At 37.1% G+C, this 24,773-nt stretch overlaps 1 protein-coding gene across 2 annotated transcripts; it reads right to left on the bottom strand.

Moving 5' to 3' along the window:
- Window positions 1-426: 426 nt before the first annotated feature.
- On the bottom strand, window positions 427-21,833 carry nr3c1 (nuclear receptor subfamily 3, group C, member 1 (glucocorticoid receptor)). Of its 2 annotated transcripts, none has more exons than XM_042738642.1 (9): window positions 21,501-21,833; window positions 19,059-20,167; window positions 8,317-8,465; window positions 6,503-6,619; window positions 6,073-6,357; window positions 5,081-5,225; window positions 4,216-4,346; window positions 3,933-4,090; window positions 427-2,222 (listed from the first exon to the last, which is right to left on the bottom strand). In XM_042738642.1, exons 2-9 carry the CDS (start codon window positions 20,156-20,158, stop codon window positions 2,070-2,072), a joined length of 2,238 nt encoding a protein of 745 aa, XP_042594576.1. In that variant the 5' UTR covers window positions 20,159-20,167; window positions 21,501-21,833; the 3' UTR covers window positions 427-2,069. The 2 variants fall into 2 exon arrangements, with proteins under 2 accessions (XP_042594576.1, XP_042594577.1); XM_042738643.1 differs by lacking the exon at window positions 21,501-21,833 and adding an exon at window positions 20,973-21,386.
- Window positions 21,834-24,773: the final 2,940 nt, after the last annotated feature.

Raw genomic sequence — 24,773 nt, 5'->3', positions numbered from 1 at the left:
CCTGACCCATACAATGTATTGTTGTCTATTGCTACAAATATACCCCTGACACATAAAACTGCTTTTGTGCTCCAGGGTCACTAGAATTTCAAACAATTGCATGTTTGAGCTGTGAGATTTTACTGAAAAACATACCACTACCATGTATATAAACATTAATGGAGTCTTAATATACTAATAAAAATATATATTTTCATTAGCACTGATGGTTCCATTAAGAACCTTTAACATCCTTGAAACCTTTCTATTACAAAAAATGACTGATCACTGAAAGGTTCTTCGAGGAACCCAAACCGGTTGCTCAGTGGTGGAGTGTAATTCAAGGCTTACTGCGTGAACCCCAGCGTTGCATCTGACTTCAGATAACACGACAGGCCACTCCTGACACTGTAGGGTCTAAGAGAACATTTCATTAGACACGTTGCAAAAAGTTATGTTTATTTGTATCACATATATCTGTAGGGACGGAAGAACAAAGTGAAAACTGCTGCTCAGATATCGATTAGAATTCAAAAATAAGCGTTGATCGCTAAATCTGTAACACACAATGCAATGCTAAGCAGTCTGAAGCTGGAGATCTTTTATTTGTGTATTAAACAAGATGCATTAAGGTTCCACAGAAGAACTAAAATATTCTGATCCTCTCTTTTTGCCTCTCTTGAGTATATATATATATATATATATATATACCTTTGACAACTGTTAAGACAAGCACAGTTTTAGATTGTACAAACTGAAAGCAATATATGTTTGGCACAGAAATAACAGTTTGCAACAATACAGGTGAGTAGAAATTCCCAGAGAGTTAAAACCCTGCTCCTGCACCACAGTTTGACTGATTAAACCAAGACAGGTCAAGGTTAGTTTAATATGGATTAGTCTGGACCTGATCAAAAAAATTATAATAATACAAATGTACAATACAAGATCTGCAAATATAAATGAAGTGGGCCTGAGTTGATGTTTGGCGTAGCTAAGTGTGATTGTACTGTATTATCTGTCTGTATAAATGGTACAGGACCTGTAATCTGCATTCATTGTTTTGGTTGTATACTGTGGCATTTCTGTGGAACAAATACGATACACATGAAAACAAAAGTGACAAAACAAATTCATGTTTCACATTGCATAATTCCTACATGAATTAACAGGTGAAATTAATAATAAATGGCTTTCTTAGACACAAATACACCTTCGCTGCAGAACAAACCTAAACCAGGCCCTTTAAAGCATTTACAAGTAGTGAAAGTGCTCGATTTGCATTTCTCAGCGTAAAAATAATCATCAGACTCATCTCCATGATAAGGACCACTTTTTTGAAGTTCCCACTAATGAATACAGAGCTGCCAAAAAAAAAAAAAAAAGTCCGTTTTTAAAATTACAAGTGCAAGTGGGTATAAAAGTACAATCAACTATGAAGAAGTGCTAGATGCCTGGTGCAGACGAGTCAAGAAAACGGCTAAAAAAAAGGAAAGAAGCTTTAAAAAAACAAAAAAAAACAAAAGGCACATATTTCCCTTTTTCTGTATATATGTAACTCTGTTAATGACATGAGTTGTTTTAAAACAGTGTAGATATGATGTCATATAAAACATATTTAATTTCAAACCAAGCTGAAGCCATCATCTCTGTGCATATTATTGAAATGATTATTTCAAACTGTTATCATCTGAAGTTAAAAAGTATTATACTCTTGACTATATGATCTGCGCATACTGGACTGTGTATGTTTTCTGTTCCGAAAATAAAGATGTGTGCAACTCTACATAGTAAGTGACCTTGGACTATTAGCTTTCTTCTACTAATAACAGTTGATGCTGGGAGTCAAACACCTGAGACGACATATATGGGATAATCTATCCGTGAGATTCGCGGTTATGTCATTTCAACAGTTTTACAACCTCTAATTACCCGTCTCTTCCTCCGACTGCACTTGGCTGTGGTCAATCATGGAGTTGTGTGCTGGGTTGCATACAGTCCTCTCTCTCTCCCTCTGCTGTCCCGATGGAGTGGGAGTGAGGGGACGGGGTGGACGTTTAAGGCATCGTGTCCTGCTGCTGGGAGGAGCTTCACTTCTGGTGAAAGAGCAGCGGTTTGACACTCCCAGCTTTGAATTTTGGTAACTGGTTGCTGATGATCTCCGCCAGCATTTCGGGAAACTCCACGCTGAGGGATTTATTCACAAAGGTGTAGAAACAGAAGTTCAGGAGTCCACCCACCATCTGAGAAAAAGACAGAGAGATGTGAAAGATCACTTTATTTCGAGTGAATCACAATTGTAGGGTAAGACAAGGTTAGGCTAGGATATCATTTTTCTATGCACACGTAGTCTCAGTTTGATCAAAAGTGGAGGACGTTCATACATTTTGAAAGAGGACTGTAAAAAGTACCGTTCCGGGTCATATTGGGGACATTTCTATTGAAAGAAATTAACTTGATTCAGCAAAGTTGCATCCAACTGATCAAAGTGACTTTTAAGATTTTCGCATTGTTACAAAAAAAAAAATGCTGTTCTTTTAAACTGTGTATTCTTCAAATATGAAGCAACACATACACATGTTTCTGGAGCAGCAAATCAGCATATTAGAATGATTTCTGAAGGATCATGTGACACTGAAGACTGAAATGATGCTGAGAATTCAAGAATAAATTACATTTTAAAATATTTAAAAAACATATTTCACGATATTAATGTGTCTTTGATTAAATAAATGCAGACGTGTTGTGCATAAGAGACTCCTTACAAAACATTAAAAAAAAATCTTACAGACCCCAAACTTTTGTAAGATATGACGTGTTGTGCATAAGAGACTCCTTACAAAACAAGTGTTTTTTCTTAACAGACTAACATGCATAGTAAAAGGTACATTACTTTATACTAAAATGATAATTTATGCACTACAAAGACATTGGCTCTGTTCCAAAACCTTGTGAGTTGCCTCAGTAGACAGCATCATTCATAGACACACTCCTGAGGTGAAAGCTGTTCTAAAAAGCTTGCTTACATTATAAAAAACCTAATTTAGGCAAAAAAGGCATTGTTTGCTTCACCATGCTTTGTGGTTATAACAGTTAAATGTTATAATTTGATGAACAGTTTTGGGGGTAACACATTACGAGTAATGCAAGTTTTTCAAGTAACTCTTAAAGTAACGCATTACTTTTAAACATACAATGAAATATCTGAGTTACTTTTTCACATTTATTCACTGACACCTGTCCCCTTATTGGTGCCTTTACAGTTGCCAAACATGTACAAATAACGTAATGCATTACTTTTTTAGGGAGTAACACAATATTGCAATGCATTACTTTTAGAGTTAACTTTAATTATTGAAAAAAGAAGACATTTTTAGCTACTACTGCCACACAAACTCATGTTGGAGTAGATGAAGGGTGAAAGTAAAAATGGTAAAATTGTTTACTCTTCCTCCTACTTTCTAGTTTCATTTTGAGTGTGATTCACAGGCCATAAAAAAGAGAAAGTTGTAAAACGTTAAATGGCTGCATGAACTGCTTAGACTAGTCTTAAATGCTAGCCATCTAATTTTTTTTTGAAAGACTAGTGAGTCATAACTTTTCAAAATCAGCAACACTGAATCCAAAAAGGCTGATTACCACTTAAGTAGTAGTTCTTGTAACTAGTTAGTAAAACTTTACATAGTGACTGTTTATGCAACAGGCCCCTGATACGGTGACCCTAGTGCCGTGTGTTTTTATGCATCATTAGCTAAGCGACATGCAAAACTCTACTGGGATCAGTTGTTGATTTGAGTCTCCCGAGCGATATATTAGTATGACACACTTATTTGAGTTGCTTCCTATGCACAGCTTTCCAAATCTTAGGATGCAGCCTTAGCAGGAGCAACTCACTAGGTTTTGGAGCAAAGCCACAGTTTTCAAAGAGCATTATTTAGGATGAAATGAATTACGTCGTGCATGGAGTCCAGTAGCTTAGTGAGCTGATAGAATCGTTGCCAGTTCTTGCTGGAGTTCTCCTCTCTCTTCACTATGGCCTTGCCCAGTTCTTTAATGTAAGACATTCGTAGCTCTTCAAACACTGACTGGCTCTTCAAACCATCCTTCGGCACTGATGGAGCACAAAAACACACAAAGGTTTTGTTACAGTCCTCTGTAAAATGAAGTATCATCTGGATTCTCAGGGAACACGAACGGGTTTGGATCAAGGATTAATGGCTTCTAAAAAAAAGTCACCTGTGCTCAGGAGCAGAAGGACTTTCATGCACAGGTACTCCTCGTTGGACACTTGCAGTCTCACAAACTCATTGGAGATCTTCAGCATCTGTTCACACTGATCATTCATGTAGGGCAACCTCATCCTCTCTCTGCAGATGGACACACAAGACTCTTATTTAGACGCTTATATTGGCAGTTAAAGGAATAGTTCTCCCAAAAATTTAAAATTTGCTCACCCTTAGGCCATCGGAGACAGAGATGAGTTTGTTTGTTGATTGGAAGAGATTTGGAGAAATTTAGAATTAGATAACTTTCTCACCAAAGGATCCTCAGCAGTGAATGGGTGCCGTCAGAACGAAGTATAGAAAGTCTTATTATGGACTGGTATTTTTGAGCTTTTGGCTTCACAAGCTTTAACTGATGGACTGGAGTGATGTGGATTACTTGTGATGTTTTTATCAGCTGTTTGGACTCTCATTCTGACGGCACCCATTCACCGCAGAGCATCCATTGCTGAGCAAGTGATGCAATGCTACATTTCTCCAAATCTGGTGAAGAAACAAACTCATCTACATCTTGGATGGCCTGAGGGTGAGCACATTTTCAACAGACGATAACATTTTGTTTATAACGGATTTTGATTGGCTGACCATGTTTTTTTTTTTCATCAGCTAGAAAAAAATCAAACCGAATTGAATCAATTTGAAAAAAATCATTCTGTACGTGATTCCAACGATAGTTGTGGTGTAAACTATTCGCATAGAATTAGAACTACTATTCCACACTTTATAGTTGTTATTTTCATTATAGTTTCCATGGTGTGAACACATCAAACTGCTATAGAGATTATCAAAGCAAATGGCCTGTTAAATGAGAGACATACTCATTGATGACCAGGTCTGGTGCGAAACACAGCATGTTTCCATTACACTGCTGGTATGACCTCCAACCGAGTCCGAAGGACATGAGGAACAGCCAGGAACATTGCAGGAGGGTCATCTGATCATCCAGGTCAAGGTTCCGGAACCCTAAAAAGTGCAAAACAGAAGTTTTAGTATATGATTTGATCATAGTGGTAAGGGTTTGGGAACCCTAAAAAGTGCAAAACTAGAGATATCTAGTGTAGAGGTGTTGTTTTTCTCTAGTCTCTATGTGATATTCTTTGTTTTATTCTTGATTTTTTAATTTGATTTAAGACAAATTATTTTTGTTTTGTTTTTTTTTTATTATTTTTGGTATGTGATTTTTAGTTGCAGTGCAAAACAAAAACAGCAGATGAGCTGAATGAGACTCAGAGTCACTCTCTGACAGCAGGTGGCGCTTGTGGAACAGCAGCGACACAGTGTTTACTTGGTTACCGCTGTAAACAAAGCAGCTGTGCTTATGAACACTACTTCAATACCCACTGCACAGAGGCAAGATGAAAAGAAAATACCATCTAATCTTTTCTGAAGACAGTTCCACTAAGAGACACATTCATATAAACCCCCAAGATTTGTTTAAAGTGCCCCTGTTATGGATTTTTGAAAATTACCTTTCATGCAGTGTATGAAACATGAAAACATCCTGCAATGTTTTTGTCTTTCAAAAGAAAGAGTCAACTCTGAATCATTGAAAAGAGCTATTTTTTAAAACGAATCCCAAGCCGTTGAGCGAATCATTTGGGAGACATTACGCAAGTAAGGTAAAAATAAATGCATATTATAAGACAATGAAAGTGTTTTTTGACCTTGCATGCATGTCAATGTTGTTTGGGACTCCTAAAACCAAAATATGAACCTTTCATTATCCAAAATAGAGGCATTTTAACATCTGAACCGACTTGAATCAACACGGCTCGGGGTGCATCGTTACATCCCTATTCTCAAGTTGTACCTGGCAGAGCTTTGGCCCATTTGACCGCAGAGATGACCTGCCGGCCGCCCAGTCTGTTCAGAGTGGTCATGAGGCGGGTGGAGGTGTCAGGTATGGTGCTGTCGTATCCGGCGTAGATGGTGTCCGGCTCGATGGCCTTTAGCAGTGACAGCATGGTGGGCACCACCTGGGGCATGGGTTTGGGCACCAGTGCCTGGACTTCGGGCAGCGGAGGAAGACTGCGCTCTGGAATCGACGGCTGCTGGATAACCTTGCCGGTTTGACGGCCCCTCTTGTTTTTACGGGCTGAGCGTTGAATAGGGAAAGTTTACGACAGTCAGTTTTCAAACTTAATGCACTTTTCCTGTGATTGAAGTTTTGTTATACATCTAAAATGACATTTGGGGACACACTGGTGTAATTATGTAACAAGTGCAACATTTCGTGTTACCCTCTAGGCTCATGCCTGCCATGAGGCATTTGCGGTAACGACAGGCAGGGCAGTTCTTCCGGCGGATTTTGTCAATGATGCAATCGTTCCGTCCAGCGCACAGGTAATTGTGTTGCCCTACGAGAATCAAGAAAAGTGTGGATTAGACAGGAGTCTGTCTCAGGAGTCCCTCATGCACTGTCCTGAACCCCACTGCATTGCGTTTAATTGCTATTTTTGAAAACGCAGAGCCGTAGTTTGTATTGTTCAAATATATGCACTTAAAATACACACTGATTAGCTGTAAAATCTAATTGACGTCATCTGTCTGCATTAGAGTGATGTTATCAGAATGCATTTCCTCTGTCAGCCAGATATGCATTTCAACACCCACAGTCTAAAAAGTGTTTTGACTGACGAATGACTCATAGTACAAGTTGTCTGAAATAGACAAGCAGTGAGAAAGTAAAAACATGTTAAACATTAAAAATATTCGCATAATCCCATTACTAATTTGTCTCGATCACATGCCTTTTTGTGAAAAAAAAGTTAGCTTATTTGTGTTGAATGTGCATTTAAAGCAATTTTTTTAAAAGGTACTTGTAATGTGTTGACAAACATACAGTAGTAAAGCACAAGCAACATAATAAAAATTTGAAATGCAGTGTGTTAATTATTATTATATTACATTTGAAGTTAATATATTTAATGTATATAATGTATATTGTATAATATACATAATGTATAAATGTATCAAACTGACCTTATCTAATATATTTTCAATAGAAATTACATTAGAATATATCATAATTTCCCATAAATACACGTCAGCACATTCAGCAGTACATTTTAACCATATTTCAACTATTACTATTCTACTACTAGTAACGATACTATTCTAAAATTACATATAAATATGCACTAGGGTCGTTCCGTGCCAAATCAACCAAATCAAAGAAACTTTAAAAATGCTTTAAAAATGCCTTTAGAAAGATGGGAGCATCATGTTTTTTACACAGAGATTGGTAGGTCTGTAACTAAAATCTATTAAGCAATCCCTCTTGCATTATATGCCAATGGTGACCATTCAAAAGTGGGGAAAAAGCACTTTTCAAGTTTTTTCTCCAAAGTTTGAATGTCTATAACTCAAGGAGTATTAAAGCTATATTAATGCCCTTTTAGATATTAGGTCTTAACAAACTTTCCTTTTGGCATCTTTATTTTTAAGGCCATGGTATGGTTCGGTTAAGTTCCAGAGATACTGGGATCTAAATATCGCTCCGGGAGTAAATTGTCAAATTGTACACATTTTCAGTCGCCAAAAACCAAATGTGGATCACTATTCATCCAAGAACAAATACCGCTGAAACTATAAATGTGTCTTGTCTCCCTCTATCAAAACAATTGCAAAGCACAGACCTGTCTGGAAGCCGTAAATATTCTTCTCCCAAAGTTTGCATGCCTTGTAACTCAAGAAGTATTAAAGATATCTCAATATGATTTTAGATTCTAGTTCTTAATAAGCTTTTTTTAATCTTCTTTTTCAAGGCCCTATATTATTCATTACACAGGAATATGGGGATCTCAAGACAAGCATGCTCAGATTGATGAATATTACCAATTTTCACCAGATTATTCAGTAAATATGAATTCATGACATTTAATACTTATGAGATTCTTGCACCAAAAAAAATAAAAATAAAATCAACAATTGGCACCGGGGACCTCTGATTGACCTGACACAGAACGACCCACTAAAAGTGTTTCAAAAAAGGCAAAGCGCAGTAAATAGGCCATAAATATAAAACAGAATATAGGAGACAGGACTTCCTCACCTTCAACTGCTCTCTTAAAGAAGACTTTACAGCTTCCGCAGGTGAGGACTCCATAATGGCAGCCTGAAGCTTCATCGGAGCACACAAGACAGCTCTTATGTGTGCCGGACTTCCCAGCAGCCGAGGATGTGGCAGTGCTGTCTTCAGGTCTGAAAACACACAAGACACAGGGACACGTGTATATTAATGAACAGGAATAAAGTATTCATATTGTTTAGCAGGAAAGGCAAGAACTAACCATCAGCACACATTCTCTTATATCTTTTTCCAAACATAGTAAAATAAGTAATGCAATGATTACACCTCATGAGGATGAGGATGTGTGACCGGCCACCAGGGGGCGACGGCTGAACGTAGCCTAAACGTTTAGCACTGCTCCACCTCCACACTGGCTACACGGAGCCACATTGGCAACGCCTACACATGCATTCAGTGTGAAAGAAAGACTACGAGTAGAGAATACGTGTAGGGTCACAGTGTAGTAGATGCATGCAAATCCATCAAGTGAAGCAGAAAAGGAGGAGAGGACAGTTGCATATCCTCTTCAGACAGCATGCACATGTTTCTCTCTATTAACAGATAACAAAAGCCAAACAAACATCTATACTATCAATATGATTTTCAGTGTGTGTTCACGGAAACACAGCTGTGGTTCAGAGATTGGTAGAGATTTTTCTGTATCACTGGTACAAAAGTAAATCCATTTGCATGACTATCAGCAGTCAGTACTGCGAGGGAAACAAAGAAACACGGAGTGACCTGAAAATACAGAGTAAGACGTGTTTTGCATCCAGTCTAAACATGGCAGGTCTTGTTAGGCACAAAACGAACATCACATTTTGCAAGATCCAATTGATTTGCTTTTAATATTAGTTTTATCCAGTGTTTTGACTCAGATGTTACGAAATGTGAAGTTGTTTTTGCTCAGATGCCTGATTTATTGGTTTCTTATCAATACTCATATCTTTTGGTTTGCGTCCATCAAGTTCCAAATAACTATATGAGATACCTGTCATTTGTGTTATTTTATTGATATGACTAGACATCCTACATCATTATGCAATGGATAAAAGTTCACTCTCATCTACTGCTTATCATCCTGGCATGCATTTTATTGCTCTTTAAAACAAAAACAATTTTTTTTTATTTTTTATTAAGACCTATAAAAGAAGCAACTTGTGCATGCACGACGCACATGAAGTTTTAATAGCATCGTGTCATTGCAAGCTCAACCTGATCTCTATCAACTGGAAAACATTTTAATAATAGTTTTAGTCATAATTGTCTGTTCCAAGGCTTTTCAACTGTTGGCCCGCAGGCCAAATGTGGCCCTGAGATTACAAGAGCCCTGCTCTATCAAGTGAGCGAACAATACGCATCAGAAAACAGAACAGCTGTGTCAAACAAAACCACCTGTGACTGGCAAATGATGGAAGGATGCAGGACTAGGGCTTGGTGGACACCCTGAAGTGTCTAAAATCCTTCTCTCTCCATCTTCTGTTTACGTATTTATAAACTGCATTTGATGGACACAAAAGCACGTGACTTCCTCCACATTACATCTGCTACTGATGTATGGATCCCAACAGGCCCTTGTATCTAATGATCACAGTGGGCTGAAAATCTCAGATTCGGTTTGGTTACGGGGCAGCATTTTAGTTGTCAGATGCTAGATTAGTCTAGTTGTTGTAACAGCTTCATTATACCTTCAATAACACATAATGACATTTTGCAAAAGGTTGTGGGTTTTAATCATCGTCTCTTTGACAGAAATGCCTAATTCGCGGCTGAAGTCTTCAGTCTCCCAGGATCGGAGAGCAAAAACAGCAATAAAAAAAGGAAATAGTGCCTACCCCGAGGAGAAACACATGAAAACAGAAAGAGGAAGTTGCGTGCCATCGCTGCGTCTGATATTTTTTTCAAAGCCTGGCCATAATACAGCACACAGCCTCATGAATCAGGCCACAAGTACAAACACATTGCATTTAAATCATAAGCTTTTTCTTCAGCTCTTTCTTTTGTATTCTGCACAGATGACTCACGTTGGTAAAAAATTACAATATGGGTCACATTTACTTTGCAACCAGTCTAACCACACTGGTTTGCTCAACCTGAAATACAGTTACATTATCTGCATTCTTCTCAAAGGAAATGTCACCGGGTTCATATACAGTAATCATAAATGCACCATGAGGAAATTATTCAAAGCCATTTTTCGAATCCATAATTTTCCTTGATAAACGATAGCAAGTTTTCAATATGTTTGCACGCTTAAAGCAGAATGAAATAGAGCTACTCATTTCAGCAAGCTCACTAGAGCACTAAAGTCACGCGAGCTGTGAGATCCAGTGTGAAGTGTGAAGAAAATTACTAGTTTAAAACCACATGAAACAGCGCTGACAAACAGGAGAAACACTGTGCACGACAATCCAGTCAGAAGACTTTTCAATCTACAAATCGCCATCATTTACCACGGACTTACTGTAGCAACACTCACTACAGTATGTGGGATATTCATATCTTATATATTATATATGATTAATTTAGACATGTATTGAAGGAGTAACGGAATATAATCACAGTTTATTTGTGATTAAGCTATAGCATTGTATGTGCATTTATACTATATTTATTTAGACTACTGTATTTTTTCATACAGTTACATAGAAACCATATAGTTACATTTTTATCATGGTATTGAGGTGACATAAGGTGTGGTTTTAACTGTGGTTAAATGTATGCTACTATTGAAAACCAATGGTTAATTTTAATAAAACTCCAACAGTCATCATAATTAAATTTCACCATATAAAAATGAGGATGTAAAATTTTTTACTGATGTTACTGTTTTTGATAACCAACATAAATTTACATCTGCATCCTAACTCGAGCCACTGTCAAATGTGCATTTTAAGAGAAAAAAAAAAGTAATATTATTAATATTGCAGCCTGCACTGCAAACTGTGCTGAAGATACACATCACATCAAAACACATTTCTCTATTAAAAGATTTATTTTGTTACTGGAAATGTCACGGTTTGACCATAAAGACTAGTTTAAAACCACAATTAACAGTATGGTTTCTACAACTTCCACTTATGAGCAAAAATCTGATTTAAACTTAATACTGATTTGAAATTTATCATGACAATTATTGATAATGACTGATATTACAAATTATATTGTGATAATATTTGTGGCCATAATGCCCAGCTGTAACGTGCCTTATTTGTTCATTCTACTTCAGTTTGTCCTCCAGGACTCTGCGTGCATGCAGTATAGACTGCTTCATTAACTAAGACGGAGGCGTTTAGTTTTGTTGCGCCGCTGCTGGCCTGCAGTGTATAGACGCGGGGTAATCTCCGCTCGGCCCAGCAGCGATGCAGAAGAGAAAGTAGGTCAAACCAATGGCATTCAGAGGCTTGATCTCTGTGTGCTAAAGCACTTATAACACAGAGGTGATTTACATCCTTTATCCACTTCTGCTGACTGGCAAGATTTCTGCTCTACAGGAACCGAACCGAGACGGTGAGAGAGCGAGTAAGCGAGAGAGAAAGAAAATAAAAGAGAGAGAGAGCACAAGACAGAGAGAGAGAGAAAGAGAGACTGCCCTCTTTAATGGCTGTTGTTAAACCTAGGTTGGCCGCTGTGTCAAATATACGCGATGACTAACCGGTCTGATATTCCTAACACTGAGATGCTGTGAAATAGCTTCCAGTGTAGAGGTCTGGGAAGTTGGTATTTGGTAACAGAAACCAGTCAAAGCTGTTACTATATTGTATTTTTATCACAGTTGGAATGCTGTGTTGACTAACCAGCATTCAGGACTGGAACCATTCATTTTTATACTTTTTTAATTACTAATACAGATATATACTTTATAAGAAAGGAAAATAATGGCATTGATTTATGTATTATGTTATTTAATATTAAAGGAGAAACCACTGACTGGTATTAAAGATACTATACATCTTACTAAAGGTTTATGAGACACAATTAATGTAATATAGCTAAACAAAAAAAAAAAAAAAAAAAGGAAAGGAAAAAAAGACATTCAACCACCATTTATTTCAGTAAAAAATTCAAAGCTGTATTATTTAAAAAAAAAAAATAGAATTTGGATTAAATGTTTAATTTTATTGTTTCTCTGCCATGTCCATATGAAGAATAAAACCATAACCCATATCATCAAAAATATTAATTTAAAATACTCATTGTCTTTTTGAATATATAATAAACTGTAATTTATTGCTCTGATGTAAACAAGCATGGATGAGAAGCACATGGCGGATGAAAGTGCACATTCACTCTCTGACAGCAGATGGCGCTGAATAAACTGTAATTTATTGCTCTGATGTAAACAAGCATGGATGAGAAGCACTACTTTTCTATTTCTGCCCATTACAGAAGCCATTCAGATTTGCGTATTCGCTATGGTGTTCATCACATCGCCAAATAGGCTACTTAAATATTTAGACTTAAAAGGCTATTTTAGGGCTGGACGATATGGCCAAAATTTATATCACAATATATTTCTTAATTTCGGTTGATACGATATAATTCCGATATCGATATGAGCACTATTTATCTGAAACAGAAATCTTTTGTAACATTACGAATGCCTTTATCGTTACTTTTGATCAATTTTAAGTATTAATTACTATAATTGAGGATACTATAATACTTTAAACACTGGTCGAAATATCGGAAATGTGTTTGAAAATCATATTACCATTATTGAAAAAAATTATATCGCGATACATATTGATATTGAATTATTGTCCAGCCCTAGGCTATTTATTTTAAAACTTTTTTACATTTTAATCTGGACTACAACATGCCCTAGATATTGTTTGCAAGTGTTCTGATTCTTTATTGTTCGGTCACACTTTACGTAAGGGCTTCATTAGTTAATAAATATGGCGCATGGTCTTAGAGTTCGTACTTGACTATCTGGGGCAGACTGGCTAAACCGAACGCCCGCTAGCCGCCTCATGTCACAGAAATCAGTTAATTCTGATCAAACAGAGACGCTTTCACCTAGATATCACACTATAGAGACTTTGTCTGTTCGAAAAATGATTAATGATTTACTACTCTAATAACTTCAACATTCAAATTAAAATATTAAATAATATTCATAACAGAAGCGGTGTTTCCCACAGTGTTTCCCAATAAGCGCTGCGCTCACAAACACTGCTTGGGCATTACAGGCAAGATTAAATAAAAATGACATCTATAATTTTTTTGAAGACAGTCGGTTTCATTCAGAAATACAGTGATATAAAAACACCCGCAACCGGGTTTCGACTTTGACACGTGCAGTGCTCATGTTTACTCAACAAAGTCAAAGCCTTTTGGAAAATCCACTACCCTACATTCAAGCAAACTGCATCTGGCAAAAAGAAGCAAAAGCAACTGCGTGCTTGCATTGTAGTAATATAGAGCTTCTTTTCAACTGTAGTATAAACCGTATTTACAGTGTTTGCAGAAGCGCATACATTCCAAAGACCGGCCTCTAGGCTTTTTTTTTTCTTTTCCAGAAAACCTATATTTTCACTCGTCCAAAGGTCCTCATTGTGGGACTGGTCATGCAGAGTTAAAAATATTCTGTGGGTGTGCGCTGGAGGGAGAGACTAGGAGGAGAAAGAGAAAACAAGCTACTTATTCACAGCTGCCTAAGACCGGTCCATGTTGACTCATATAAAGCCAAGAACAATTTGAGCAAAGCTTTCAGGAAGAATTTCTGAGTCACTGCATATCAAAAGGGTTTGGCTCAATTAGATCCTCATTCATGATGGAAAGAGAGTCACATAGGAGAAGAGACAGAAAAACAAAAAAACACGCCACGAAACAAAAGGGGTGTGGATCGATTTGTGAGTGCGTGAGCTGACCTGACCTGATACCAACCATGTTTGCCACATAGCGTGCACACGACAGAGATAGAGAAAGACAAACAAAGAGAGCAAGAGACAGACAGCTCCTGTCTAAGCTGGCTCCAAGCCACTAAATGTCACACAGGTTGGGACGCAGTCGCAAACAACCCTGACTCCCACTCAAAACCTGCAGATCACAAATGCCTGATAATTGAGCCCACATGTAAATTAAAGATGAAACCTCTTTTGTGTTTCACCATCTGTTCCTGCTCTCCGTGACTGAACCACCAACTGACTGTTTTCTATCCAGAACCACTAGCTATTTAAATGAGTTTACGCTGCACTTTCGAGTTATTGCTACGTTTTTCATCTGTGACTACGTAGTGGGCCAAATTTTCAGCTGAAACCCTGTGATGTATCTGGCAGATAAACACATCATGTAGAGTCCAGATGAAACAGCATCTATTTAAATTCCATGTGACAAATATTTGAGTGAAACAGGATGCAGAACGAGAAAAAAAAAATGGTTTTATCGATCGGGAATGGATTGGATTGTGAAAAAGTGAGAGTTACCACAAATGGAGCCAGATGCAGAAGGCGCAGCCTGAAGGTCAAGATCACCCCGAGAGCATCTCAATGTCTATTATTGGTTATTTTACAAAGCTAGCTATTTGCTATTTTTGATGCCCAATCTTGCTCCAGGGGGGGCACTTCCAGCAGAGTTTGATTAAACACGCCTGAAGCAGCTAATCAAGGTCTTCAGGATCACTAGAAACAAGCAGGTGTGTTGGAACTAAGCTGGCCCTCCAGTTGTAAAGAAGTGGAGCTGGGGGCTGTTTCATAAAACAAGTTTACCAAATAAGCCAGGCTTACTTCAGTTAAGACTTATTTTGAACCAAATCAACTGACAATATGTCAAACCAACTGAGTCTTATTTGGTAAACTGGTTTTATGAAACAGGCCCAGGACTGAGCCAATGTTATTTTAGTGTAATTTATATACTATTACAGTATTTATTAATATTTAGCATATGCTTACATTTTTAATATTCAGTTTTCATTTTAAGATTAGCTTAAGTTTTAGTAATTTTGTTATGTGCATTTTTCATTTGTTGTATATTTCTATTTAGCTTTAATTTATTTTCATTTCAGTTTTAGTTTAGGTTATTTTATTTTTTATTAATTTTATTTTAGTTCTATTTACCTTTCATTTATTTCAGCTTAAGTTTCAGTAGTTTTATTTCTATTTGTGCTGTCAAAGGGTTAATCGCATCCAAAATAAGTTTTCGTTTACATATATACAATATATGTATGTGTACTGTGTATATTTAAAACGTTTATATATAAATACACACACATGTAGTATATATTTAGAAAATATTTACATGTATTTACAATTGCGACCATTTTGGTCGCATATGCTCCCGAAATTTAATCTGTGCGACCTTAAAATATATTTGGGAGCATTTGTGCGAGTGCCTAAAAAAACTGTTGTCGTGTGCCCTGTTTTAATTTCTCTAAAAACGTTCAGAGTATGTGCCTTCTGAGTGTTGATACGGTGACTAGGGTTGGGTATCATTGGAATTTTATCGATTCCGATTCTTATTGATTCCTAATTTCGATTCCAATAAGATAAAAAATCCAAAATAAAAATATTAAGTCAAACATTTAGATGTAAGAAAAATTTATTCCGTCTTTTTACAAAGCATTCTGTTGAAGCTGAATAAAATGAGGAATTTTGCCTATGATTTAAAAAAAAATACCACAGCAAAAACAACTAGATTAATATGAAGTGAAAATATTAAAGTGTTAAAGACAAGTAAACAGTGAGTAATAAAATAGGAACAAACAAATCAATTATTAATAGCATAAATAAATACAGATGAAACCAAATCTCAGGTACAGAACCTGTAATTAAATTTTTTAAAAACACTGCATACAGTAGTTTTCTTTTCATAAATAAAACATCCTAATATTAACCAATCTAAAATCTGCATTAAAGTTAAGAATGTAAGGATAAAATCTGTTAATATATAATTTGGAGTTGTGATGCTCCTAAATTTTCACTGGTGCTCCTAACTTTTAGACGTTGTGAGCACCAGTGCTATCAAATAAAAAAGTAAAATTTCGAGACCTGTATATTATATATAAATATATTTAAAATTTAAACAACTTATTTTTCTTAAATATATACATGCATGTGTGTGTATTTATATACACATAATAAACATACACAGCACACACACACATATTTTTTAAACTATAATTTTTTTTTTGGATGAGATTTTTTTTTGTTTGTGGTTTGTTGGGATTAATTTCTATTGATTTTATTTAGCTTTATTTTTATCTCAGCTTTAGATTAAGTAATTTTGTTTCTTTTAATTTGATTTCTTTTTATTTCATCTTTAGTTTCAGTAATTTTAGCACTTAAACTTATTTTATTTCAGTTATTAAACAGCGGATCATGAGCTGAAAACAGACACAATTCTGCTTTCGGTTTTAGTTCGTTGGACAGATACTGTGCCAAAGCATAATGGCCCAAAACACAACTTTCAACACCTTTTATGTTAAAATAAGTATTTTACTTTTTGCCCAGAATACCTTTTGTTTCACATCGTCATGCGTCACCACAATAATATTGAGACAGTTTTGCTATAGCGAATAAATATATTAATAAAATCGTTACATCCCTACTAAATAGTTATTTGACTGTTGGTTAACATTAAACAGTAGCATGCACTTTTAAGCCATCAAGTCATTTTAGACGCAGAACCAGTTTATACATTATGATGAAAAATTTCAAAATTTCTTTGAAAGCAACATGAACTAATGAACTGATCATAATAAGGCCATGTACACATATTAATAATCTAAAGAATGAAAGTAAGGGTTGATTCCAATTTCTTGTTGACTTTAAGTAAGATTGCATAATGTTATCAGTGCTCTGATTACTGAAACAATAAGTGAGGACACTGGCATTTGATCTGAACTTGACGACTCCGACATTAGAAAAACAATCTTGTGTTTATTTTAAGCATCTAGCAAAAGCTGAACTAGGTGGGTGTGTCGCCAATGGCCCGTTCACATGACAAATATGCAGACACTTCCTCAAAGCCTAACACGCCATTAACTATCCATCAAACCGCTGCGGTTTTGGATGAGCGGGTTTCAGGTCGAGCTGCAGAGACCTGCTCTGTGGAGATTGTCAGATATGTGTGTCACTTACGTAACTCCTCCATGAGAACAAACTTCCTTGTCTTACAGTAAACACAAGACCATCTGTACAGTAACAAAAGACACACATTAACAGATTACTTCCACAGAAATTCTTCCTTACTGTCATGCCTTATGAGCACATTTCATACGATTACGATTTCTGTTCACACTAGTCAGGGTTTGCAAAAGAGGTGAGGAGAGATAGCAGTGAAAACATGATGGAACATGAATGTGAAAAGGAAAAATGGTGCAGTACTGTCTGAATGTTCAGATATTGTGTTCTTGCACTAAGCTTACAGTATCTTTAACTAATTTAATACCGTAACAAATCCATAATGGTGCAGCACAGTCGTTTTAGGCTAATTCAGGGTGCAGTGCGGTCTTTAAAACTGATTTTGTCTGGTCCGACCTCCATTTCCTGCTGATTCTTTACTGGAGGAAATGCATGGCATGATTATTCCCAGAAAAGACATGCTTGCAATTTTAACTCATATTTTGTGCTTTCCTTTTCTCTTGAATAAGAATTGTGCCACATCTGCTAAAATCTGATTTAATTCTGAGATAACCGGGAGATAAAACGGTGCCCGCATTTTAGGTTAAATATCTAAATATATTATTTATTGAAACAAAACTCAAATAGGTTAATGCTGAAGCACTAAAATTACTAACTGGAAACAAGTCAAAGTTAAGCTAAAACTGAAATAAAAATTAAATTAAAACTAAAAGTAATCTTTAAAGGTAGGGTAGGTGATTTCGAAGATCAAGCTAGCTTTAAAAGCATAAAATCTCACCCTCCCTGCAAAACACTCTTCAAAGCCACGCCTCCTCCGAAACGCATGAACACGCACAGGCAGAGGCTAACCAGAAACACGATAAGAGATGGCGGAGTTGGTGGAGGATTGAAAGCAATGCTGTCAGATCACCTGATGTCTCATTCACCAAACATAACAGTAGAAAGTGCATGATATTATAATTATAACGCCTTCCATTCTCACTCGGTCTGCAAAAGGGAAATGAAACGCACTGATGACGTATCACGTCTGTGCAAACATGGTGCAAAGAGGTGTGCAAATACATACATGGACGTACATTTTATGCTCCAACACCTTCCACAGACGATATAAATACATTTAGACCACAAAACTTAGTGGTTGCTATCAGGATGTGAAGAGACCTTCAACCAGCTTTAGAACCAAATCACCAACCCCTGCCTTTAAAAGAAACCAAAACTAACAAAAAGGACGAAAGCGCAGAACAAAATGAAACTACATTTAAAATGAAAATTGGAAATTTTAAAAAGCTATTCTAAAATATGAATAAAAACTATTAAAAGAATATATATATATAATACTAAAATAACACTGCCATGATTTGACCAATAAGTTTTAATAGTGATCAATGGAATCTTACTGGAATTCTAAAAACGAAACTGAAAAGAAAAATCGAAATGCAATTAAAAGGTGTTTTAGAGTTTAGCACAACCAGACTCTTTCTATGCTTTTTCCATAAGATTTTAAGCTATTTCCATGACTTTTCCAAGCCTAATTTGAAAATTCCCCGGAATTTGCCAGCTGTTCCATGACTGTAGGAACCTTTCATTAAACATTTTCATCCACAAGCACAGACTGTCATGTTGGCTTTCATGGCTTACCTGGCATAGGGGCTTGTGTAGTTTTTGGAAAAACTTTCGCTGGCCCTCTGCTGCATTTCACTTGCATTCCCAAAGCCATAGCCCCTGCCCCAACCGTCTTCTGAAGAGGTCACAGGGGTGTACACGTTAAAGACGGGCTTCTGATCTTTCTGCTGACTGACAGCAGCTGTGGATGGGCTGGTCCCGATTAGGAAGCTCTGTCCACTTGAAGTGGTGACGCCGCAGATGTTAATGGGTGTGCTGTGCAGACTCGCCTGACAGTATTTAGTCCCACCGTTGTTCTCCTGTTTGATGACCCCAGGAGTGCACAGCTGGATTATAGAGTCCTTCTCCACCTTCACGGTGGGCAAGCTGACGGTGACCGTGTTGATGCCGGAGGTGCTGGGAGTGGTAGTCGCGCCATTGACCGCAACCTTCGAGTCCCTCTCTGTAATTGTCGGCAAGTCTCCAAGCAAAGCATCTTCACTAATGGTGGAGAGGAACGGGTCATCCGCCCCGTAGAAATCGGAGGGCGATCCGTCCAACTCGAAGTCCTGCAGAAGGTCCAGAGTGTTGTCACTAAAGAGCTTATGATTGTCAACGTCGCCATCTTTCCCAATGGGCCCGAAGGAATCTTGGTCAAGGTCCATATCGCCTTTATCCATGAGGGAAAAATCCTCTGTTTTTAAAGGAAAGAGATTGGGGTCGACGCCACCAATCAGGGAGTCCACTGAAGGGGAAGTGCTGTTGAGGTCTGCGATGCTGGCCTCCAGACTTGAGAAGCTGTCTCCCAACGTGAAAGCGCCCAGGGTTTGGTGTTGATGGGCCCTCTGCTCCTTCCCAACCATTTTGAGCTCTGAATCTTCCCCAAAGATGCCGAGGGTGGAGGACACGGAGGTGGTGTGCTCCTCCAGAGTGGGCGAGTTGCTCAAGCCATTGGGAACGTCCCCGGAAACCGGTTGCATCAGCGGATTGGGCTGAGGAACCAGCGAGGTGGGGGCGACAGACATGGCGCTTTGTATCCCGCTTCGTAAAATTCCCTCGACCGGGCTGTTGCTGTAATCCAACGTATTCAAATGATCATCTCTCTTGGCGCCATTCTTCAGTCCTCCTTGATCCATCTTGCATTACTGTGATAAAACAGAACAAAACAATTATAGTTTCTGAAATGGCATGAATAACACTCCCAAAAAACCCAGTTTACTGGAAGTATCACGAAAAGAAAAAAAAACATCATTAAGTGTATTAAGAGTGCAGACAAACTGCACCATGGAATGAGCATTTTTTACTTAAAAAATTAAATAAAATAGAAAAAAATATAATATATATGTGACCCTGGAGCACAAAAGCAGTTTTAAGTAGCACAGGTATATTTGTAGCAATAGCCAACAATACATTGTACGGGTCAAAATTATAGATTTTTATTTTACGCCAAAAAATCATTAGGATATTAAGTAAATATCATGTTCAATGAAGATATTTTGTAAATTTCATACTGTAAATATATCGAAACTTAGTCATATGAATTGCTAAGGACTTAATTTGGACAACTTTAAAGGCGATTTACTCAATATTTTGATTATTTTGCACCCTCAGATTCCAGATTTTCAAATAGTTGCATCTCAGCCAAATATTGTCCGATCATAACAAACCACACATCAATGGAATTCAATTCTGATTCTAAAATAAATAAATCTACAATAAATATTTAGAATTTCGATGCTAACATAGCATAGTTGCTATTTGTAAATAGCAAACGAACAAATCCGGTAACTTAAATAAGTATTAGCCGACACAGTCGTTAAAAAAGTAAACAAACTAACAATAGGAATTCAGATAAAAGGACTCTTATAAGGCTTCTTACGATGTTTAATGGAGATTATATATCAACTGACCGTTGACAAGACCGTTAGCTAATTTAAATATGTCACTCACTTTTTAGCACGCGCACCCTTGACTGAAGTTGACTGATTAGTAACCGCCTCATAAAAACGGTTTAATCTCTAACGTCGTAAACACTACTTTGTCCAAAAGCTGCAGATAAATCCATGAGGGTTTACTGACTGTTAAGTCCCTCGACTAATATTAAAATAAACGGATATTAAAAAAAGTGGAAGTTTCGCGCGCTAGTAGCAGAAGCAGCGCGAGCGCGTATCAGTGACACGCACTGAGGCCTAGCTTCTACTCCTGCTAATAATCCACTTCACATTTAGAGTATAACCCTTTAAATAACGCGTAATACCCAGGGAAGCACATAAACCGGCCTAACAGCGCAGCAAAACACGATTCAAACCGTTAAAAACAACTCGCGAGTTCACAGAGTGAGTGAAGGAACCAGATACTGATCTGAAACTAGTTGCTAGTACACTTTTACGCTAACCTTATCAGTGTCAATATTTGCATTCAGGTGCACGGTTAACACGAAAAGTCTGTTTGGAGGTCGAAATAACGTACGTAACGTACCTTGTGATATTTACGCTCCTGTTTTGATTTGTTGCATCATCTGACATTGTTTTGTTTGGACGTTTCTGTTGTTAGCGATTAGCAACGACACCGGAGCCTTCGCCGCGGGCCGAGGTCGCTTCTTCTGCGGATATCGGACGTCGTCCGGCGTTTTAGTCCGAATTCATAACACCCTCTGGGTAATCCAGGCGGTTTACTCGTCTTCGGCCATGAGAAAAGAGGCGTGCCGTTAAACCCTAAAACCATGAAAACATTCAAAATGGAGATTACAGTAGAGCTCCGCGGTGACCCTGTTTACAACGTGCAGTGCGCCCTAGTGGCGGTACTGAGTTATTACACCTCGCCTCTTATTACAGTGACTTCATTGGAGGAGAGTGATATCACCCTGAAAACACATCACATGCCTCCTCTCCCTGTCACTGCTTCCGTCTCAGCTGTTTCCTTCTGCCCTTACTCTCTCAAATCACACACATCCAGAAAAATTAGTGACGCTTTATATATAATTTATTCCATTTATAACATTATTGCAAGATACTGTATATAATGCAGACATGAACATTATGAGTAGATCATAGCTAATAATAACATTTGTATTACAAGCAAATCCACATTTTATTTTGGATTCTGCTTTCTTTTGCTATTTAATGCAGACATGAACATTATGAGTAGATCATAGCTAATAATAACTCAGGGTGTTGTATAATACTTGCAGTGCAATTATAAAAAGAAAAGCTTTATTTTGCTAATAATTTATTTTACGGTGTCCTTGCTACTCATTACATGTAGGCTACTTACTATAGTAATAACAGTAAATTATATATAATAACATGCAATAACTCTAAAGCCAATGCTAATTCTAACACTAACCCTATAGAAATTAGGATGCATTTTCAGTAGCCTACTTAAATGTACAATTACGAGTAACCAGGGTACTGTAAAATAAAGTGTAACTACTTTTTTTCTTTTTTTTTTTGGGACGAATTAGGTAAATTAGTTAATAATATATTAATTAATTTAATTTTTTTTTTTTTTTTTTAAATTAGACACACACGGTGTTCATTAACATGTAATTTCATAAAATCTATAATCAGGAGTTGAGAATGCAAGACTAAGTTTATTTATTTTTTAAACAGGCTTTTAGGTTAAATGTATATTCAAGATCACTCTTAATTTTCATTGCCACATTCTGTGATCCGGCCGGAGCGACGAGACATAAACATAAAACCCCTTATAAACGTGATATAAACATGATTTCTAAAACAAAGTAGTTTCGCTATCACAGTGAAACACACAGCGTCTATACGACATGGTGGCGGCGGCAACAACAATACTACAACGAGAATAAAAGGTACGCCTTCTTTCTTTGCGTGAACATCTGGGCGGTGTTATGCAAATCTTCCCACATAGTGATGTAGATATGTGGGGGTGTGTTAGAACGAGCCGTTTCAGAGGGGCGTGAACGAGTGTTAACTTTAAAGAATATCTCTTTGGATTTGAGACTTCAGTCTTTGCAACTTCACAGATCTTCTTTATTCACCAAGAGCTTGTAACACTCCAAAGAGAAAGGAAAAATTGAAATTGCATCATATGACGCCTTTAAATTCTTGAATGAATTAGACTACATTGGGTTACATGAATGAAAGTAATATTTCAAGGGTTCATTTCATAATAATCACTGCTATTATAGTATTTATTAAAATAAACAGCACATTATCCAGGTGACAACTAAACACTTCCACCTAGTGGATCCTTTTTGTTTCATAGGTAGGTTTTTATAGTAGAAACATCTTAAAAGTGCTTTTGAGAGTTTTTTTCATGAATTACAAACGCTCTAGAAAGCACTCTTGCTATTACTACATTTGCATATTTTCCTTTTTACTGCTGTCATTCATGGTTTTTACACTGGCTTTGTATCTATATACAAATGCAGCAACATGCTTATGTGTACTAATAATCAGTAATGCATCACAACTGGCACAGATAGTCAAAAAAATTAATTTATAAATAAAAATTCAGCCGTACTGTGTTGCTTGTGAGGGTAAGCAACTAAACAATCATTAAAACTCATCGTGACAGATCAATTCTTCCCACCACAAAGTGACATGCCTGAAAGAAAATGGCTATTATGAATTTTAATGTCTTTTTTACCTACTCGAGGCACAGCTTACATGAAAGAAAAACAGATGCTTAAATTGAGGTGGCATGTATGTTTTCATGTAAAATGTGTGGTGTACATAAAGCAATTTATTTGTGTTGATTTTTGAAACTAAACCTAACCATTAGAAATCACTAGGCAATGGGTTTACTGCAGGGAACAGGATCAAACCCTTTCACTCAAATGCAGAAAAATAAATAATTGCAATAATGGCACTCTTCTGGTTCCATTAAGCATGAAGGCAGCCCCACAGCCCTCCGAATGCAGAAACAACCAAATCCACATAAATGGCTCCTCTCTGAGGCAGGGGTGGCTGAAATCCAGAGAATACTGCAAATCTAGGTCAATGGATTGCTGCACAGCTATGATGACTCCCTTTTCCGAAGTGTATGTGTTATGCTTATGGATGGATGAAAACCACACAGTCTGACCAGTAATCCAAGTAATAAAAAGATAATATGCATTCATACATGGAATATCTGTAATGCAACATGCATGTGGCTGGATGCTAATTTCAATCATTTTTTATTTGCATTGCATTTGTTAGTTTATACTTTATACATTTTCCAGTGATCCAAAACACTGCAGACAGGGCTGAGCGAGTAGTAGATGTGCACCTGAAGAGTTGTCCTGCATTATTCAAGTGTTTTAAAGGCAGTGGCTGCAGGCATGTTTTCAACTTTGCATGTCATCATGTGGAACTCTTGAGTCTTACCTGCTTTAAAATGAATACAATCAAACAGACAAAGTACACGTTGGCAGCCTTGCATAGTCAAATGATTCATACCTTCTGAGAATTGTGTATTTATAGCAGTCCCTCATGAGAGGGAACAAACATCAGCTTGAATTCTGAAGATATCACCGTGTTCATGCCTGTATTACTGAAGGCATTAATGCAACAAACTGTGAGTCTTTTATAATGAAACGTTATTGCAGATAAAAAGAAAACAGCAGAGCATTTGCCATCTGAATCCCACTCACAGTTTCTCCTTTCGGTGCCTAGCAACACTTTTTCAGCAGAATACACTAAATTAGCAGGGTAAGCATGACCATAGCCTCAAAGCCATCGCTTGCTAAAGCCAAGCACACAAATTCCTTGAAACAAGATCAGCACACAA

The sequence above is a fragment of the Cyprinus carpio genome, chromosome B14, assembly GCF_018340385.1.
Source record: "Cyprinus carpio isolate SPL01 chromosome B14, ASM1834038v1, whole genome shotgun sequence".
Lineage (NCBI taxonomy): Eukaryota > Metazoa > Chordata > Actinopteri > Cypriniformes > Cyprinidae > Cyprinus > Cyprinus carpio.
Note: the sequence above shows the minus strand (reverse complement) of the source record. Positions and strands in the feature narration are given on the sequence as shown.

What these genes read in the sequence shown, in the direction of transcription:
- nr3c1 (XM_042738642.1), bottom strand. Translation starts at nt 20,158, where the DNA reads ATGGATCAAGGAGGACTGAAGAATGGCGCCAAGAGAGATGATCATTTG. An exon ending in CCAGACCTGGTCATCAATGA is followed by an intron (nt 4,347 to 5,080) that starts GTATGTCTCTCA and finishes GTCCATCTGCAG; the next exon opens with AGAGAGGATGAGGTTGCCCT. An exon ending in TACTGGACTCCATGCACGAC is followed by an intron (nt 2,223 to 3,932) that starts GTAATTCATTTC and finishes TCTTTTTCTCAG; the next exon opens with ATGGTGGGTGGACTCCTGAA.